This window comes from Elephantulus edwardii, unplaced genomic scaffold, assembly GCF_000299155.1.
Source record: "Elephantulus edwardii isolate Elephantulus edwardi_28Jun2011 unplaced genomic scaffold, EleEdw1.0 scaffold00021, whole genome shotgun sequence".
Classification (NCBI taxonomy): domain Eukaryota; kingdom Metazoa; phylum Chordata; class Mammalia; order Macroscelidea; family Macroscelididae; genus Elephantulus; species Elephantulus edwardii.
Genome location: NW_006399771.1, coordinates 9218609 through 9239309, shown reverse-complemented (window position 1 = coordinate 9239309; position 20701 = coordinate 9218609). Strand labels below are relative to the sequence as shown.

At 37.8% G+C, this 20701-nt stretch overlaps 1 protein-coding gene across 1 annotated transcript in view; it reads left to right on the top strand.

Moving 5' to 3' along the window:
• Positions 1-20701, top strand: part of TMTC2 (transmembrane and tetratricopeptide repeat containing 2) — a 675945-nt gene that overhangs the window by 510434 nt on the left and 144810 nt on the right. The window contains exon 9 of the mRNA XM_006882534.1: positions 6192-6273. Within this exon, the coding sequence (XP_006882596.1) occupies positions 6192-6273 (82 nt within the window). The remainder of the gene's footprint in view (positions 1-6191; positions 6274-20701) is intronic.

Sequence of the window (20701 nt, the reverse complement as noted above, 5' to 3'; positions counted from 1 at the left end):
ACCATTAGAACCATTGGGGCCGCTCAATATCAGGAATCAGAACCAGACCAGGTGCTGACTGTGGAACAGACTATCAATTACTCATCTGCAAGTTCAAATTCCACAAGAAGCAAAACATGACCTTGAATCTATTCTATTTGAATTTAAAAAAAATCATCTTAAGAACAGTTTTGAGGCATTGATCACCAATGATTGAAGATTAGAGTAGTTTTGGAATGAAATCAAGGATATCATCCATGAAGAGAGTAAATGCAATTACAAAGCCAGAGGAGAAAGAAGAAGCCAATGGTTGTCATAAGAAACTATGAAAATCACATTAGAGCATTGAGAAGTCAAAACAAAGGGAAGGTATTTGGGTTGTTTCCATGTTCTTGAGATGGTCAGTAATGCTGCTATGAATATTGGTGTACAAATCTCTGTTTCTGCTTCAGTTCTCATTTTTTCAAGGTGTATTCCAAATAGTGGAGTAGCTGGGTCATGTGGAATTTCTACGTTCAGCTTTTTGAGAAAGTGCCAAACTGCCTTCCAGGATGGTTGGACCATTTTACAATCCCACCAACAATGTATAAGAATTCCTTTCTCACCACATCCCCTCCAACATTTATTACTTGCTGCCCTGTTAAACTCTGCCACTGTTACTGCCCAAATGCACAACCACAAATGAATGGATTGAGAAATTATGGTATAGTCACACAATGGAATACTGTGCATCACGCAGGAACAATGATTTTGTAAATTATTACCTAACTTGGGAGAGACTGGAGAGTATTATGCTGAGTGAACTAACTTAGTCCCACAAGGATAAATATTGTATAAAACCCCTATTGTAGAATGAGTATAATGATCCAAGAGAGGTGGGAGAGGGTGGGAGAGAGGGTAGAAGAGAGAGAATGTGCAGGATGAGGGGGGCATTAATCATGGGGTTGTACAATTTGATGAATGGGGAGGTGAGGGAAATTGAAAGAATCTGTTCTCTAAAACAATTTATTAAAATTTCGTAAATTAGTGTGAAGTTTAAAATAAAAACAAAGGGAAGAAATGTTGAAGTAAAAGCTGAACAGAAGACTTCAGAGGGCAGCTAGAGAAGACAAAGCAAAATATTGTAATGAAATGTGCAGTGATCTGGAGTCAGTGAATAGAAAGGGAAGGACTTGGTCAGCATCTCTTAAGCTGAAAGAACAAAAAGCCAAATTCTAGTCTTGAGTTGGAATACCGAAAGGTGCCATGGGCAAAATCTTCTATGATCCAGGAAGCATCAAAAGAAGATAGATGGAATATGCAGAGTCATTGTACCCAAAAACACTGATCAATACTGAACAATCTCAGAAAGCACCTAATAAGTAACAGTCAATGGAAGAAGAATGAGCAAAGGGCGACAGTGACAAAAAATAAAGCTCTTGCAATGGTCTTTATCGATCCACTCTTATCTTACTCTCCTTCCAGATCCCCATGGGAGCATTGGAACAGATGAAAGAAAGAATTATCTAAAATGAATAAATGATTAGGCATTATACGTACGACAACAAGCCAGAGTAACAGATATATCATTGTAAAGAGGACTGGGAGGGAAGATGAAGGTAATTATGCAACAATGAATGAAATAAAAGAAAAAAAATTAAAAGTAGACTGGGGGAAGGGCAAGGGGTAAAATGTGAAACAGTGAATGAATGAAAATCTAACTTCTCTGTGAATTTTCATTAAAATCACAATTGAAATGAAATTTTACTTAAAAAATAAAGCCCTAAGAATAAATGAATATTGATTGACATTTTTCAACTAAAAAGATGCAAACTTGAACATGATCACCAGGAAATTTGGAGGACAGTTGACTGGCAACCGACTGGAGGAAATCCTTATTTGTTCCCGTTCCCAAGAAAGGGGTTCTAACAGAACGTGGAAATTATCAATCTATGTCATTAATATCAGTGCAAGCAAAATACTGCAGAAGATCATCCAAAAATGATTGGAACGGCATATTAACAGGGAACTACCAGAAATTTAAGATGGATTTAGAAGAGGCCATGACACATTGATCACCAATTGGATCTTAGCTGAAAGTAGAAAACACCAAAAAGAAGTCTGTCTGGGTTTTACTGATTATGCAAAGGAGTTTGATTGTGTGGATCACAACAAATTATGGCTAACAGTGAGAAGAATGTGATTTACAGAACACTTAATTATGCTCATGCAAAATTTATACCTAGACCAATAAGATGTTAGCTGAAGTGAGTAAGGAAACACTGTATGGTTTAAATTAAGAGTGGATGTGCATCAGGGGTATATCCTTTCTCTATACCTATTCATTTTGTACTCTGAGTACATAATTCACAGAATTGGACTCCATGAAGAAAATTCTGGCATCAGGATCAAAGGAAGATTTATCTTATGTCGATGACATAGCATTGCTTGCTAAAAGTGAAGGGGACCTGTAGAACTTGTTGCAGAATATCAAGGACTACAGCTTTCAATTTGTATTGCATCTTAATATGAAGGAGACAAACATCCTTACCAATCGACCAGTGGGCAACTTCATGATAGATGGAGAAAGCATTGAAACAGTCAATGAATGATTTCTTCTTGCTTGGACCCACAATCAGCACTCTTGGTACTGGCATACAGGAGATAAGGAAACATTTCTTTGGTCAAGTCAGCTGTCAGGAATCTCTCCAAAATGCTAACTAACAGTAATGTCTATTTTAGGACTAAAATGTGCCTAATTCAAGCCATAGTGTTTTCAGTTACTTACTCTGTATCTGAGAGCTGGATGGTGAATAAGGATGACAAAGGAAGAATTGATATATTTAAGTTCTGGTTTTGGAGAAGAGTACTGAATAGAGTGCCAAAAGAACTAACAGGTATGTCTTGGAAAGGGTGCAGCTAGAGTTCTCCTTGGGGACAAGGATGACAAAGCTCCATCTCTCATGCTTTGGACATATTGCTAGCAGAGGCTATTCCTTGTAAAAGATTATAATGCTTGGAGGAGTGTAGGGTCAAAAAAAGATAGGAAGACCCCATTGAGAAGGATTGATACAGTGACTAGAGCAACAGGCTCAAGTATGTCAGAAATTGTGCAGCTAGCACAGGGTAGTACAGGATTCAGGTCTGTTGTTCATAGGGTCACTATGAGTTGTGCTCTATTTGATGGCACCTAACAACAACAATCCTCCCATGTAATACAATAATTTTGTGAACAGCATTTATTATCTATGTATATTTTAATGAGATAATTTGCAATTAAGAGGTAAAATACTTGACTGGGAGTCTCACAGCACAAAATGTGGAACCACATCTACCAACTTAAAATTTGTGCTTTAACTTATACAGTATACTGTAATCATGAAATTATTTAGAGTTCTAACTTGCTAAGATTTTTGCTAATTCCTACTAACTTGATGAAAGCAAGAGATGTATAAAAAGCCTTCCATCTACCCTATCCTTTCTTCCTTTGAAGTTACATTGCTGAGGGAACTCTTGAAAGACACTTAAAATGTTTTAGTACTAAGTATTTGACAAGATCTATGATGTGATTTACCAAGTCAAAGGTGCATGACTTTAATTCCACAGCCCACAGACCTGTTCTTAATTGTTTTTGGTCAAACATTCTTCTAGGTTGTGTAGCCCTGATGTCTCCACTTGCTGTACAGAGGTAACTTGTGGTTGCTGTGATGCTAAACACTGTGACACTAATGTGTCAGATACAATGATGGCTACCCATGGTGAACAGTGTTTGGTGGAGTTCCCCAATTAAAACAAGCATGGAAGCAGGAGTGGCATCCACTTCCAAAATGGCTTGCCTCTGGAAACCCTATGAACCTGAAGAAAGAATTAAAGTTATACAAGTGCCCAGCTCTTTTGTTCATAGGGTCACTATGACTTGCCTACGACTTGACAGCACTTGACAACAACAACAATATGATTTAAAGAAGAGTTCTTGAATTGTTGTTGTTTTTATATGACATTGAGTTGCCTGCAATTCATAGTGACCCTTTGTACAACAACCCTAAACCCTGCCAACCTTATTGTCTCTGACACACCTATGGCCATTAGCCCAGTCACTGAATCAGTCATCTCATTGAGGGTCTTCCTCTCTTGCACTGTCCCTCCACCCTCCCAAGCAAGACATCCCTCTCCAAGGACTGGTCCCTCCTCGCAACATGTCCAAAGTATGTCAGACAAAGCTTCAGAGTCCTTGCCTCCAAGGAGCAGCCTGGTTTCACTCCATCTAGGATGAATCTGTTTGTTCTCTTAGCTGTCCATGGTATATACAATACCCTTCTCCAGCACCACAACTGAAAGGCATCAATTCTTCTTCTACCATTCCTAGTCATTGTCCAGCTTTCTAATGCATAACCAGTAATTGCAAAGACTATGGCCTAGATCAGACACACCTTAGTCTCCAGAGTGACATTATTGCTCTCCAGTACTTTGGATAGGTTTCTGACAACAGGCTTTCTTAAATGCAATTCATCTTTCCATTTCCTGGCTACTGGTGTCAAGAGTGTTGATTGTGGAGACAAGCAAACTAAAACTGTTAACAATCTCAGTCTCTTCACCATCTGAATCATGATGCTGCCAGTCGGTCCACTGGTGAAAATCTTTGTTGAATAAATCTCTTGCATAGAGTAGAATCAAAATGAAAGAAGATATGAATGAAGGTTGTCTGATCATTTGGTTATCACTCTCTAAATGTGGCAGAAGCTCTAGGCTAGGGCCTAACTAGATAATGAAGAAATAAAGGATTCATTAAAAAGTGGGAGGGTGTGTGTATGAAAGACTATAATTGTGGGTATAGAGAAATTAGTTGATTGCATGGTTATGTAGAATATTAGAATACATCTGTTGATGTTATGTGCTGTTGGGGTGAAAGAGATTTCATAATTGACCCTTCATCAGGTTTTCAGAGGCTGTAAATGCCTCGGGAGGATGTTTCTGTAGAGCAGCTGCTAAATTTGAACCATCTACCTTAGGAGTGGCAATGTACCTCCTTACCCACTAGGCTACCAGAACTTTCATAAACTGATTCTGTTCCTCTAAAATTAGAAAATGTCTTTCTATAATAGTTAGCTTAAGTGTATGTCTATATGTTTATGAAGACATATAACATGTTGTTGGAATTATTTTGAGAAGATCAAGTCATTTCTTTACCACGGGCCATGATCCTGGACCTCACTCAGGGCTGGCTGCTAATTGTAGTCATCACACAACTTAATCCCGGTAAGCTAAGAAGACAGAACTGCTCCAAGAGCGTTCTTCTCAGAGGCTTTTCCCCCTGCTGCAGGCCTCAGCTTTGTGTTACTGTGGAGTCAGTTGGGGGTCTGAAGCAGTAACCAAGTTAACAGCAGAGTTGGGAAAAATGCATAGTTTTTAGATGCTGCTTACATTATGACACCATTTCATTAAAAATCAATTTACTGCTTGCAGATCTTCCCCCTATTCTTTTCTATATTCTTCTAAGAATAATGATAATATTGACACAAAACCATAGCTAAGAAGATGATCTATCTTTAGAGTAAATCCCGGCTTAGCTGTTTTTGAATCCTGAATGAGCAGCCAGGATAATAATAGCTATTTGAGCTTTACCAAACTGTGATGATCTTCTTTGCCACATGTAGCGAGTGATAACCAAAGGATCAGACTGCCTCTCCTCATGTCTTCTTTCATTTTAGTAATTCTACTGCATTCAGTGTTTCCTCTTCAAATCGTAAGTCTTGTCAAATACCCAGTATTAGAATTACCGAAAGGGCCATGGTAGGATTAAATGAATGTTTAAGTTCATCACAAAAACTCAAATGACCCTTATTCTTATAGGAAAGAAGAACTGAAGTGGCATACATCAAAGAGAAAATGAAATATAAAATTATAATGCTGCTCGTCACCATATAGCCTCTATCTTTTGATTTCTATGAAAGCACTTTTTCCCCTTTTCATATATTTTTTTTCTTACTTCCCTAGTGTCACCTTTCTGTGTCTTTGATGAGATCAATATCTTCTCCTAGTCTTCTGAACTTGATGTTTCCCAGGATTCTGGACAAAATATTGATTCTCAATATATTATCCTTATCATGCTTATTTAGATAAAACAAATTTTTCCCCCAGGGACAGTTACCAAAGTACACAGTCTGCTTTGTTTGAATAGTTGAAGACTCCTTCATGATTTGTACCTGAACCATCCATTTTCTCTGTTTTTCAAGGGTCGTAAGAGTGAGGCTGAAAAGTTCTTCTTGAAGGCTATTGAGCTGGATCCCACCAAAGGAAACTGTTACATGCATTATGGTGAGTGGTTGATAGTTTTTTTCGCCCCTTGTCATCCACATTTACAGTGAATGTGAATGCTGATACGAGATTGACATGTATTCAAAGACTGCTGCTGGCAAAGTATACTTTGCAAAGAGATTGACTTTGTCCTTACAGATTCAGCCTCGTACTAAATTTAGAGCTTCCAATTCAAAATAGTCCTATCAATGACGGCAACACACTGTATGTCCTCTAGCAATTTTTATAGAATTCAGTGGAGTGGCTGTTTCCCAAGTTGCTTCAAAATCATCTTGCCTTATGGGTAATACAGTGTCAAAATATCAGCATCCTTTCTGTTCTAAACAATGAAAAGCTGCTTACTGAGTGTGTCATTTTGAAGTTTCAAAAAGATTTACTTTTTTGTCTCAAAATTTTGCTGTCTGGAAGATATGTTATACACAAGACTTAAATACCTGTAATTGAGGCTAAGGATAAGTTAGAATAAAAAGCATGGCTGTCTTACTCAGTTTAGCCTTGACCTTAATCCATTTAGAACGAGCTTACATAACAACTCAGTCACACTCTGCTGTATCATTAGTAGTGAGTCATGTGCTAAGTGAGGCAAAGAATATTGTTGGTTTGGTATTTGGTAAGATGTACTTATTTCTACCAGATTTGCTTTTGGAATGGCTTTCGAAGAACCAATCCCATTTACTTGTACTGACCTCTTTGGGAGGAAAAAAAAAAATGTTTCGTTCTGTTGTGTTTTTTAAATATGTTGATTATGATTAAGTAATAATCACAAAGATAGTGAAAGTGTTATCTTGAAGAAAAAGCATATATGCTTCTATAATAGCTCTTTTCCCAAGTTTTCAGCATGTAAACACAAATCAGTGACTGCCTGTGAGTGTGAAAGAATGGAAATCATAAAATAGAGCATACATTTAACCAAACACAAATCCATTTCTTTATTTACAGTATTTATTGTGTGGGTGTTTATAAACCTAGGATAGTGGAGCTTTATCTTTCCAGCATAAAGTGGCATATAATTTCACATAACACACTGCATAATTTGATTTTCTTTCACAGTAAGGTTTCGTTGCCGTGTTAAGAGAGCAGCTGACTTAGGGAAGTTTGCTGCAGTATTTTTTAATAGGTTTATAAAAAGTATTTGGAATTAGGATTTTCTTGTGACTACTACTTTAGGTACCCTTACAAGTAGGGGAGGAAGCCCGCAGGGAGTTGCACTGCTAATCTAGTGGTAGGGCCTCTCTGGAAGATTGAATCCACCAGCAGCTCTAACAGAGAAAGAGGAATAACTTTCTCCCTTTTTTCTGCATAGTACTAATAATGAATAACAAGTTTGTATATGTCATGTATAAAATTCTTCTTTTTCTTGTTAGGTGCCCTCTAGTATAACTCAGAGTGGTCTTGTAAACAGCAGATCTGAACCCAGTCCTATCCTGTGCCATCTTTATAATTTCGGACATCTTAGGAAAGGATTTTCATTAAGTGTGTGTTGTTGCTATGTACTAATGAGTCACAGCCCATTTACTGTTAACCCTCCAGAGGGTTTTTATACTTTTGTAGCACCCATACGTTGTACAGAGTTATACATTTATGGTAATATGCACAAATATTTGTTGAATTCCATTAAAAAATAATCCCATTCTGAAACTGGAAATAGGTTTTCAAACTTATTGAAAAGAGTTTCCCTTTAAATTCTTGTTCGTTTCTGTCCAAGTAGATAAATATCCTGAGAATCATATAAGTTCCAGCTTAGTGTATATATTTTTTCTTAGTGTTTTTATATACACACATATTGAATGAATAATTATACTTCCTCAGTTTAAAAATAAATGTTTAAATGAAATACATGTGTTGTTTTGAGTCTTTTTAAAAAATTCTTTTGCAAATGCCAATGAAAATGGAAATTTTTTTAAAAAGATGAGTTTTATTCTATTGGAAGTTCACTCTCCTGGGTCATTGTGGTTTTGTAGTGCTAGTTAGTGACTTGGAAAATGCTCTCCACTTGGGACGAGAGTGAGGGAATGTTAAAAATTTATATTCACTGAAATGACTGTCAGAAGTTTGTTCTTAAAACTATAACTGTGTATTGCTGAGATCTTCCATTTAATGTTTACATATCAGAGGATTGTGGGTTTTGTTTGTTTGTTTTTCTTCAATTTGGTTTCCAAAACAGACAGGTTTGTAAAATTGGTTCAATTAATGGGTTACATGTAGGATTTTCTGGCACCTCTAATTTCTGGGATTGACATTTATCATCTGTAAATCGAATTGGTTACTGTGGATTTTGGAAATACTTTCTAACATCCAGATTTTATGTGTCAGTCATAAATACTCATTTTTTTCACTGGCTGTCTTTCAGAAATTTTAAAGAATGTTGTAATATTACTGTATTTGCATATTGTCAAGTTTACAGGGTATCTACGTGTGTATATCAAGTAAATAATGTGAAATCTATATGGGATTTTTTTTATAAATGTCAAAAGTGAAGATTTGGTGCCTTGGGGTCTCAAGTGGGCTTATAATTTAAGGGGCTTTTTGTGGGCTTCCCTTGTGACTCAAAATAGAAAGCTTCTGCCAAAAGAATGAAAGCTAAGAGAAAAATCTCCCCCTTTTAAAGACTATTTAGCAATACCAGTGTGTCAGATGGAATATATTATAAATCCTTAGATCTTTTTAGATGCATAGCATGAAATTTTATAGCAATTGAGACAACTTAATTCATTAAAAATTCATTATAAGGTACTTAACCATGTAACCAGCAAATGGGAATTCACTATCTCTTAAGCATAGGAACATTAAAAGTTAAACTGAGACAGATTATGATAAATGGAATAAAAAGAGGAAATAGTCTTTAACTTCAACCTTGCATGATTTCTTCTTTTTCTGTCTGCTTCTCAATTGTCATCTTTTGAAAAAGTAAATAATTTTACCCCATTTCCTTCTTTATTAACAGTCTCTCTAGATACTGCTGATAATGTTTATTTCCAAGGATTTTATTTAGTCCTGAGCCTCTTTACTTGAAGTCTCTGGCTCTGTATTCAGTGAGCCTAACACTGGATGTGGACACGCAGCAGAGAACAAGACAAAACTCCAGTGGAACCAGCAAACTAGTGAGGAAGGCACATACTATAAAAACAGTGATCTGTTTACAATTATAATTAGAGGTGTTTAAAAGGAGCAAGAGTATAGTTAAAAGACCGTGACCTGGGGGGTGACTGTGCATGAGAATATGTAGGAGGAACAAATTCGTATATAAGTTGTATCTGAATAATAAGAGAAGAGTTCACCAGCAAAGCATGTTTAAGGACAGAACGGTGACTCTAGCTAAAAGCTCTGAGCAAGAAGAAAAATGATGGTGCTGTAATAGAACATATACTCTTAACTTTTAGAGCTTCCTGGTTGGAAGGTGTGATGTACAGATGAATCTGTGTCCATTTGAAGGTTTCCAAGTGTGAGTTTATAAAGATAGTAGAGTTTTTAAACATTGTAAATGGTAACGGGCTAGTCCAGTCTTTTCTAACAATTGGTGACATTGAAATTCAGTTATATCGCCATTCTTACTTTTGGATCCATAGAAAAGTATAGAAACTTTTGCTGTTACTGTCCGTGTTTACTTGTTTGTTTTAATTATAAATATCTGAGGGAACCCTGGGAGCGTAATAATTTACTTATTGGGCTGCTAACCAAAAGTTAAACCTTTGAATTTACCCTTGTTCCGCAGGACAAAGATGAGGCAGTCTGCAGCTATAAAGGTTTATAACCTCAGAAAATAACGAGTTGGAATAGACTTGACAGCGGCAGTTTTTCATTTCTAAATATCTTGGGATAGGACCCTTTGCCAGTAGCAAGAAATAGCACGCATTTATACTTATTCATACTATTTCCACTTTAGATTTTCTTCCTCCTCCTCTTTTCTCATCCACCAATATTTTTTCAATTCTTTAATCTCTTCTTCCATGTATCTGTCAAATTATTACTGAAAATCAAACCAGAAACCAATGTTCCAAGTCCTGTATCTGTCGGGGAAGGGCTGTCCTCCTGGAGCTCTGGTGGGGTATTGTGTTGCTTGTTAGGCTGTTAACTGAAATGTCAGTGGTTCTAATCCACCAGGTATTCCACCAGGTACTCCACAGGAAGGAGCTTAAGAGTGTTCTCCCATAAAATTTACATGATGGAAATTTTCATCAAATCAGTTCAGACTCAAGGTGATATATCAGAATCACACTGTGCTCTGCAGTGTGTTCAGTTGCTAATTTTTTGACACCACCAGACCTTTCTTTCTTCTTGGGTATATTTGGGTGATATTGAATCACCAGAATGCCAGTTAGTAGCCAAGTGCTTGAAAATTTGTCCAACTTAAATAATAAACTCAGTTTTTAAAATCCGTATTTGGATTTTTATTCACTCTCAATTTTAGAACCCCCACAAAAACATTTACAGTTGGCCTAGTGTTTTCTTTTCCCTGATTGGTTTGTAAATCATCATGTTATCCCCATGAGTTAAGAAGCGATCCCACTTCAATTTAACAGAGATAATGGCAACTCAGAATTTTTAGTTACTTCCTCAAGCACAGATTTTCAACCTAAGTAGCGGAAGAAGAACTAAAAACCAGTTCTTTGAACTTTACATCAAAAGTTTTCTGTTTTTAATTTCATGCATGGCTTATCTCCAGGATGATATATATACAATTTAACTTTTGTTTTTTAAATGTAAACATTTGGGAAAATCATTAGAACATTGGTTTGGTCTTTATTCACTGAGAGGAGAGGCTTGAAAATACATAGTAAGTTGAATTTGTGAGACGGCTATGATTATTTTTCATTATTCAGAATTAAAAGTAGAAAGTGGCAGTGGAACAAGATTGCATTATAAAAGTTCATTTTAAATCACTTCATAAATGGCAAGAGTCATTTTTTAAATTAAATAATGAGCTAAATAATTGCATTACCTGAGTTAAAAATGAAAATACATTTTTGATAGGATGTTGTAAAATCATGTTGAGATTACAATTACGTTTAATGTTCAAGACCAAAACATTTTTTGTTACTATGTTTAATGTTCTTTTACTTGTTTAAGGACAGTCCCAGGAGCCCTTTAGAGGTATAATTGGAATGGAATTTTTCTAAAGGTTACTCCAAATTACTATTTTTTTTACCTGAAGTTTTTAATTTTAAAATTATATTATTACGTCTAAGAATTTAATATGGCTTAATCTTCTTACTTGTACTTTTCGTGAAATATTTTTCAAAGCCTTTTAGAATTATTACTTTCTGATGGGTAAACAATGGTAAGGGACATTCTAGGCTTGAATAAGGAATTAAAAGAAATTGAAAATAAAGTTATAGGAAATAATTTTCATAAAATGGTCAGTCAATAAAAAACCTGAGAAACTATGAAGCCACACACACACAGACAACATCCAAAGTTATAACCAAATGATTCTTAAAGGAAGAAATTTTACAAGATAGTAGAATATAGAATACACTACTGCTGTTGTTGTTACGTATCTTCAGGTCATAACTGATTTATAGCTGACCCTCCAGTGGGTTCCTAGAGGCTGTAAATCACACAGGAGGTGATTTCCCATCTTTCTTTCATGGAGCAGCCAGTAGACTCAAACTGCCTGTCTTTGGTTTGGCAGTGCAACTTACTACTGGGCCATCAGAGCCATTTTATCTTAAATTCAAATAACATTTAAAATCAAATAACAATTTTTAAGCTCCTAAAGCATTTACCCTCACCCAATTCTCAAAATCTAATTTACAAAAATGTTTTTCTAGATTTAAAATTATCGTAAAGAATTGAAATACTGCATCACTACTTACTAAAGACCAATGATGAGGAAGCAATTAAATACCAAAAATGAAGAAATTATTAGATGAATTATATTTTCCCTTTTAATAAAATATTAATAAAGTTCTAAATTTATGCAGGGATGCATAATATAAAATATAACAACAACATTTATCAATATATTGGATTAAAAATGTCCTATTTTAAACTATATATGAAGCTTTAGATGCCACAGAATAACTGTGATTTTAAAAGCAAAGTAAAGTGAAACTGGATGGTTTAGGTTTGAGAATCCCTCAGCCATTTGCTGATGTTAGTATTTTCTGTATAAAATTTTCTGCAACAAGCCCACTACTTTTATAAAAAACAATATGCATAAAAATGTATGTAGGAAGGATAATTTACTATTTTGTTTAGAAAATATTTTTAAAAGGTGACAGCAATGTTATGTGCCTTTTTTGTATCATTTCTTTTTGTTGTTTTTGAGCATATATACAGAAGAACATAAATCAAGTCAGCATTTTTCTAGTACACAGTTACATGTCATTGACAACATCCTTTGAGTTGTGTAACCATTCTCATCTTCATTTTTTGAAGTTAGCTCCTTTCCCATTATCATAAAAATCACTGCCCTGAAAGTTTCCTATCTAATCTTTTGAGTGGTTATTGCTAACTTGATCCCATACTTACAGTTTTTAAAATCTCCCTAGGTTTAAGGTAAATATTCTTTTACTAATTATGTTAGTGTCTGGGATCTTGAAAATTTTCAAGTGGGCATCGAAAGTACCATACATAGTTGATGTCTATTGCCCTGGAGTAATAAAAGAAGGAGAACAAGGAATGGGAGGAAAAATGGAATGTGGAGGACAGTGTCTGCCTCAACAGCTGCCTCCTTGGCCATCAGACCAGAAAAATTAAATGGTGCCTGGATATCATTAATGAAGGTTTTGACCAAGCATCCTATAGAATATTCTTAATCAGAAAGAGAAAAATACATATTTACAACTCCTTCAACATTCGTATTTTCTGGAGTCACTGAGGCTAGATGAACTTGAGAAAACAATCCTTAAACCTTAAACTTTAAACAAAAATGTCTCAATTTATTATTGTTGTTGTTGCTATTGTTCTTAGGTGCCCTCAAAATGACTACAACTCACAGCAACCTTCTGAACAACAGATCTGCAGCCTATCGTATTATGTGCCATCCTCTTCTCATCCTCTCTGACATTCTTGAGCACATAGCTGCACTCTCTGGCTCAGTCCATCTTATTCAGGGTCCTCCTCTCTTTTGCTAACTCTCCACCTTTCTAAGCAACAACAGACACCATGCTCCAACTGTGTGAGATGCTGCTTCTCCATCCTCACTTCTAAAGAGCATGCTGGGGTTGAACTTTCTCCAATACCAATCTGTTCTTTGGCCAGTCTATAGGATATTTTGCACTGAGAACCTAAAAGCATCAATTAGAAAAATCAATCAACTAAAATCAGTATTTTAAATTACCTCCTGCTCACATGTTAAAAACTGCTGTCATTCAGTTTAAAATGATGTTGTTGTTGTTGTTGTTGTTGTTATGTGCCATCGAGTCGCTTGCGACTCATAGCGACCCTGTGTACAACAGCCCTAAATTCTGCTCTGTCCTGTGCCAATCGCACTGTCTCCGACACTCCCATCCCAATTATCCCAGTCACTTAATCAATCCACCTCATAGAGGGCCTTCCCCTCCTGCACCGTCCCTCCACCCTCCCAAGCATGATGTCCTTCTCCAAGGACTGGTCTCTTCTCACAATATGTCCAAAGTATGTTAGACGGAGCCTCAGAATCCTTGCCTCCAAGGAGCCACCCAGTTAACCCTTTCCAGGACAAATCTGTTTGTTTTCCTGGCAGTCCATGGTATTCTCAATGCTCTTCTCCAGCACCACAGCTCAAAGGCATCAATTCTCCTTCTATCCTCCTTGGTCATTGTCCTACTCTCTGATGCGTAACAAGTGATTGCAAAGACCATGGCCTGTTTCAAATGCACCTTAGTCTCCAGAGAGACACCATTGCTCTTCAGTACTTTGGAGAGGTCCCTAACAGCAGACTTTCCCATGACAATGCGCCTTTTAATTTCCTGGTTACTGGTGCCAAGAGTGTTGACTGTGGAGCCAAGCAAACTAAAGCTGTGTACAATCTCAGTCTCTTCACCATCCATCCTGATGCTGCCAGTTGGTCCAGTGGTGAGAATCTTTGTCTTCTTGACACTGAGCCTCAATCCATATTGTAGCTGCAGTCCTTGACACTCTGCAGCAGGCGCTTCAGGTCCTCCTCAGTTTCAGTGAGCAGGGTTGTGTCATCTGCATAACGCAGATTGCTGATAAATCGTTCACCAATGTTGACCCCACATTTCTCCTCATAGAGTCCAGCCTCCCAGATAATCTATTCTGCATATAGTTTGAAAAAGTATGGATATAGGATGCATCCCTGGCGTACCCCCTTCCCAATTTTGAACCATGCAGTGTTTCCTTGCTCTGTTCTAACGACTGCCTCCTGGTCCAAGTATAGGTTTCGCATTAGCACGATCAAGTGTTCTGGGATAATCAAACAGATTTGCTACATGTTTGTTGTGTAATTTTAAGAATATCTCAAGTACTTTAGCTCACATTTTCTCATTTGTAAAATGCAGATACTATAATACTTTTGAGATTCCAAGATGATATCAATCTGACCAACCAAGTTTTATTTTAGGTGTGTATATACACACACCCCTACAAGAAGAGTAATAGTATTGTTGTAAAAAATATACCAGAATTGAAAGATCCCTCTAAATGTATGGATGATTAAATTCAAGTAATGAGTCTTAATGCTATATGAATGGAATAAAGCAATGATGATAAGTGGTGGTGTGTACCTCGGTATATGTTCCTTGTTGTTGTTGACTACCTTCAAGTGGAGCACAACTCATAACGACCCTATGAACAAAAGTCTTGAAGCCCTCTACAACTATCAACATTTATGAAAGTTCATAGAGTTTCGGAGGCATGTTGTTTAGGAAGTGAATGCCACTCCTGCTTCCAAACTTGTCATAGAATGTTACTGGTTGAGTCACCTGCAATGTATGTACAAAAGCTCCTAACCCTTCCCTGTCCTGAGCCAGTCTCACTAATTCTGACACACCAACCCATTGCCCTAGTTGCTCTATCAATTCATCTCATCTGGGGTCTCCCTCTCCTGCACTGTCCATCCACTCCTCCGAGCATGATGTTCTTCTCCAAGGACTGATCTCTCCTGGCCACATGCCTAAAATAAGTGAGGCGGGCCTTCAAAATCCTAGCCTCCAAGGAGAGACTTGGTTTTACCCTCTCTAAGACAGATTGATTTGTTTTCTTGGAAGTCCATGGTATGTTTCAACAATCATATTCCTGCCCCATTCCTAAGTTCTTCAGTATTTTTGTTTGTTTGTTTTAGTGAAAGCTTACAAATCACATTGGTTTTATTTTATTCATGCAAATTTTATTTTATAACACAAATTATAATAGATTAATAAGTAATTATAATGTCTGGTTAACCCCTCATTATTTACTTTTTCTTCATCCAGGCTGTATAGTGACTAATTTTTACTCTCATTCTGTTTCTTATCATCCCTAGTAACCATTGAATACTTTTATGTTTTGACATTTCCATAACCAAACCTTGTGCAAAAACAATACTGTCATTTATAAATCCAAAAGCATTAAACAAGTGGCACATTTATATCTCTATGTATAATAAACTAGCAGACCAAGATTTGTACTCCTCTGACTCTCAAACACATGATGAAATAATAGTTTTGCTGTGCTTTCATATATACATTTTATATATATGTGTATATGTGTGTATACATATACATACACACACAAATACACACACACACACACACACACACACACACAGTCTTACTAAATGTAAATTTTAGGTTTTCCCAGTGGTAACAGAGACAGTTGTTGTTGTTATTGTTAGGTGCCATCGAGTCAAGTCTGACTCATAGCAGCCCTATGAACAAAAAGATCTGGAACCAGTCCTGTCCTGTGCCATCTTCACACTTCCTAACACACAAGAGCCCATTGCAGCAGTCACCCTGTCAATCCACCTGGTTGAGGGTCTTCCTCTCCTTTGTCAACCCTCCACACTTCCAACATCGTGTCTCTCTCCAAGGAAGAGCACCTACTAGCAAAATGTCCAAAGTATGTTAGGTGAAGCCTCATTATTCTTTCCTCCAAAGATCATTCTGGCTGTACCCTCTCCAACACCTATCTATTCATTTTCTTGGCTATCCGTGGAATGTTCAGTGCTCTTCTCCAACAACACAGCTCATAGGCATCAATTCTTTTTCTGTTATCCTTATTTGTTGTCCAGGTCTCAGATGCATAGCTAGTAATCAGAAAGACCATGGCCTGAATCAGACACACCTTAGTCCTCAAACTGACATCACTACTCCTCAATGATTTGGAAAGGTCCCTAACTGTAGATTTTTTCCCATTGCAATGTGTCTCCTTCTTTCGTGACTGGTCATACCAAGGGTGTTAATTGTGGATCCAAGCAAGATGAAGCTGTTGACAGTTTCAGTGTCCTCTCCATTCATTATGACACTGCCTATTGAACCAGTGATAAGAACCTTTGTTTTCTTGATATTGAGACACATTCCTTGATCTTCTGCAACAAGTGCTTCAATTCCTCCTCACTTTTAGCAAGCAAGGTTGTGTAATCTGCATAACGCAGGTTATTGGTGAGTTTCCCTCCAATCTTGATGCAACACTCCTCTTCATAGAGTCCAGCATCTCGGATAATTTGCTCAGCCTATAGATATAACAGGTATGGAGACAGAACACTGATATGATAGGATATTGCTGGTAGAAATACTTATGGGCCATTGACAGTCTTGCCCATGAAATTTTCTCAAAGAGAGAAAGACAGCTTGAGGTTATCATGATAAAGGGAGCCTGCATACTCTGCACTTCCCTAATTTCTGTCCGTTAAAAGCATTTAGAAAAGAGTGAAAAAGACAGAAGAGGAGACACTGACATCACATGATGGTATATTGTTTAATCCTCCTTATAATACAATAAAATGTCTCTGTTTGAAAAATGAGAGAGTATGACTCAGCACCCAATAATCCTGACAATAGCTAGAGTGTCTTTCCTTTGAGTTTCCATCACTTAAAACAGTGCCTTAAAAGGTGATCAGTCAGCTTCTTTGCCATAAAGGAAGGCATAAGAGAGAGCAAACTAGCTTTATTTGGCTTTACCCTTCTCTGTTATCATGTTCAAGTCTTAATTTTGATATGAAAATCAGATCCACTTTGTTTTAAATTGTGTAAATCGCAGCCCAGTTTTGCAGAAAGTTAAAGATTAGTCCAAGTTACATATCTGCTTTTCAATATGTTTGTTGTTGGTTTTGGGGGGGTGTTTTTTTTTAATAATTCAAAAGCCACAAAATTTCCAAAAATTGCACTGAGAAGGGGAGAGTGCAGTAGATTGTGGAGTGGAGCATGAATTTGCAAATGAGATGGACCTGGATTCCAACCCCACCCTTCCTGTTAATTATCTTTTTGAGCATGGCCCTCTTTCAGTTAGACTCTCTCTAGCTGTGTTCTTTTTTTTTTTTTTTTTTCTAGCTGTGTTCTTAATCTGGCTATGACTGTTGCTGCTATAATTGTTTTTCCCTCTCTAGCCTCACCTCCCAGTAACCCTCCCTCCTATCATCTCTTCTCTCCAACTCTTCTCCGGTCTCTTTACCTTTGTTTCTTATTGTTATTGCCAGTTATCATTAAGTTGATTCTCACATATAACCACCTCAGATTACCCCATAAGGTTTCCTCTGTTGTAACCTTTAAGGGAGAAGATTGTTGTTGTTGTTGTTGTTGTTGTTATGTGCCAGTGAGTCAAGTGTGACTCATAGTAACTGCTTGAACAACAACTTGAACCCTGTCCTATCCTGTGCCATCATCTCTGCCACACTTGAGCCCATTGTTGTGGTCATTGTGTCAATCCATCACATGGGGGGGGGTCTTCTCTTTCACTGACCTTCCACCTTCCAAGAATTATATCTCCAAGTAATCCCCTCTCAGCAACATGTCCAAAGTATGGGAGATGAAGCTTCACCATCCTTGCTCCAAGGAGCACTCTGACTCTGTGTTTTCCAAGACAACTCAAAGGCATTGATTCTCTTCCTCTTTGGTCTTCCACCATTCATCTGTCAGTTTGATTTACTGTGCTTGCTTTGTTGTTATGGTACCGTAAGATATGCCACTGATATTTTAAATACCAGCAGATACACCAGTGGTGAAAAGGTGTCAGTAGAACTTCTAGACTAAGACAACAAAGAAGCAGGACTGACCATCAACTTCTGAAATAACATGCCCTTGAAAACCCTAAGAATAGCATCAGAACATTTCTCCTTCAACCCCTGTAACTCTTACTTTACATCAGTCATCTTCATGACTCCCTCAGTGGTTTTCTGGTTCCTTATAACCCTTTTTGAAAGATTCCTGGGAGAAATAACTTCAGTCAAGCCGTGCCAGCCCTCTTGGCCTCCGTTCTCATTGACTGCAAGGCCCTGGCTCGCTGAGCCTCTAGTCTTCTTTATGGTAGACACCTTTTTAGCCCCGTGTCCAATTCAGGGCAAAGTCTTGTTCTTATGTTCACTTAGGGACAATCTGTCTCAGCTCCAACATGAGCAGTCCATATTGATCCCGAGGGAGTCCTTTCCTTGCTTATTCAGCTCACCTGTTTCCTTAGCCAGTAACTATGATACATTTACCCCATGGACTCTGTCGCACTAAAATAGAGCTTTTATTAACTCAGATTGCCAAGAACACAAAAATATAATGCAGCAAAATGAATAGAAGGGAGAGGGAGAAAGATTACTTTTAGAGTGAGAGCATACACAAATGCAAGAGTAGTATAGGCCGCGGGGGTTCGGGGGGGGGGGGCAAGACATTGTGTAAGGTTTCCTTCAGGGGCGCAAAACAGAAGATTTCCCTCCCTGTTTTTAAAATTATCACAGGCATAGTGGCATGCCCTTGACAGGTAGTTTCCTTTGGATAGATATTCTAGGTCCGGATAATTACATTGTCATTATCATTTCATAAGCATTGATTTTTGTTGGTCCACAGAAAATTGCACTGCTGTTCCAAAGTTTACACCTCTTTGGCTGTTTAAATCCAAGAGCAGGTTGGTGAGAGAAAGAGAAACCATTTCCTCCATCCATATGTAGCATCAGAAAGCCAATGGAAGATCAGCTGTGAGTTGGTTCCTACTCCATGGCAGTGAATTTTGACTTTATGATAGAAAGAGATTTAGTAGTGAGTGCTAGCTCCTCTGGAAGTTCAAATCTACCAGCTGCTCCAGGGGAGAAATAGGGGTGCTCTGTCTCCTCCTGTGCCATACACAGCCTTGGAAAAACCTGGGGCGGGTCAGCTACGGGCTGGTCTCATATTCACTGCCACAGGTTTGAATTTTTGAGTAAAATAGAAACATTCAGTGGAAAATGTATATACTTCAACCCACCACTAACCAGCCAAGTAGTTGATGATGTTGTCATGTGCCATCCAGTCTGAATCGATGCGTAGCTAACCCTCATTGGGTTTCTAGAGGCATTCGTTCAAATGGGATGGTCTGTTTTTCTCTAGGGCAACAACTAGTGGATTCAAACCACCTGTCATTGGGGAGACAGCACAGCTCCTTCCCATTAAGGCCGCAGAGCTCCTTACCAAGTAATTGGTAGAGGCAAATGAATCTTCAATTGGGTGTTTCTGTTATGCTAAAAACTTAGACTCTTTGCTGTGGATCTGAGACCAGCCAGTTGAAGATTTATTTGCCTCAGTTCCCTTTTACTCACCCATCTTGTTATCCCAAAAAACAGGACACTATATAATCCCATAGTGACCTTTTCCTTGGTCCAAGGATCTGAATCTATGTGAAAAGTCCTCACCTACAGACACTAGCTTGAGATACTCATGCTGTTGTTCTGGTTCATAATCTACCTACTGGTTATGTTTGTCAAAATTCAAGTGGTACACTTACAACACCTTTTGCTCTGTATGTGCTGAATATAATTAAAAATTGAACAAAATAATCACATCCATGCAGGCATAGCTACGACTCCATGGACAATCATATGCATGGGTTGTAGTTGTTGTTAGGTGCCATTGAGTCAAATACTACCCATAGCGACCCTATAACAACAGATGAACTTGTGCCAACCACACAATTCCTGACAGACTAGAGCCCCGTTGTGGCAGTTACTGTGGCAATCCACCTGGTTGAGGATCTTCTATTCCTTCACCGACCCTTTGCCTTTCCAAGCGTCATGTCCCCCTCCAAGGAATAGCCCCTCTTAGCAATATGCCCGAGTATGTGAGGAAAAGCTTTATCATCTTTGCCTCCAAAGAGCACTCTGGCTGCACTTTCTCCAAGACATATTTATCTGTTGGATGTTTCTTGTTAATGTGTCATCGAGTCACTTGTGACTCATAGTGACGTACAACAGCTCTGAAGCCTGCACTGTTCCAAGCCAATCTCACTGACTACCCATCCCCACTATCGCATTTACTGTGTCAGTCTATCTCACCTGGAGTCTTCCTCTCCTGTGCTGTCCCTCCACCGTTCTGAGCATGATGTTATTCTC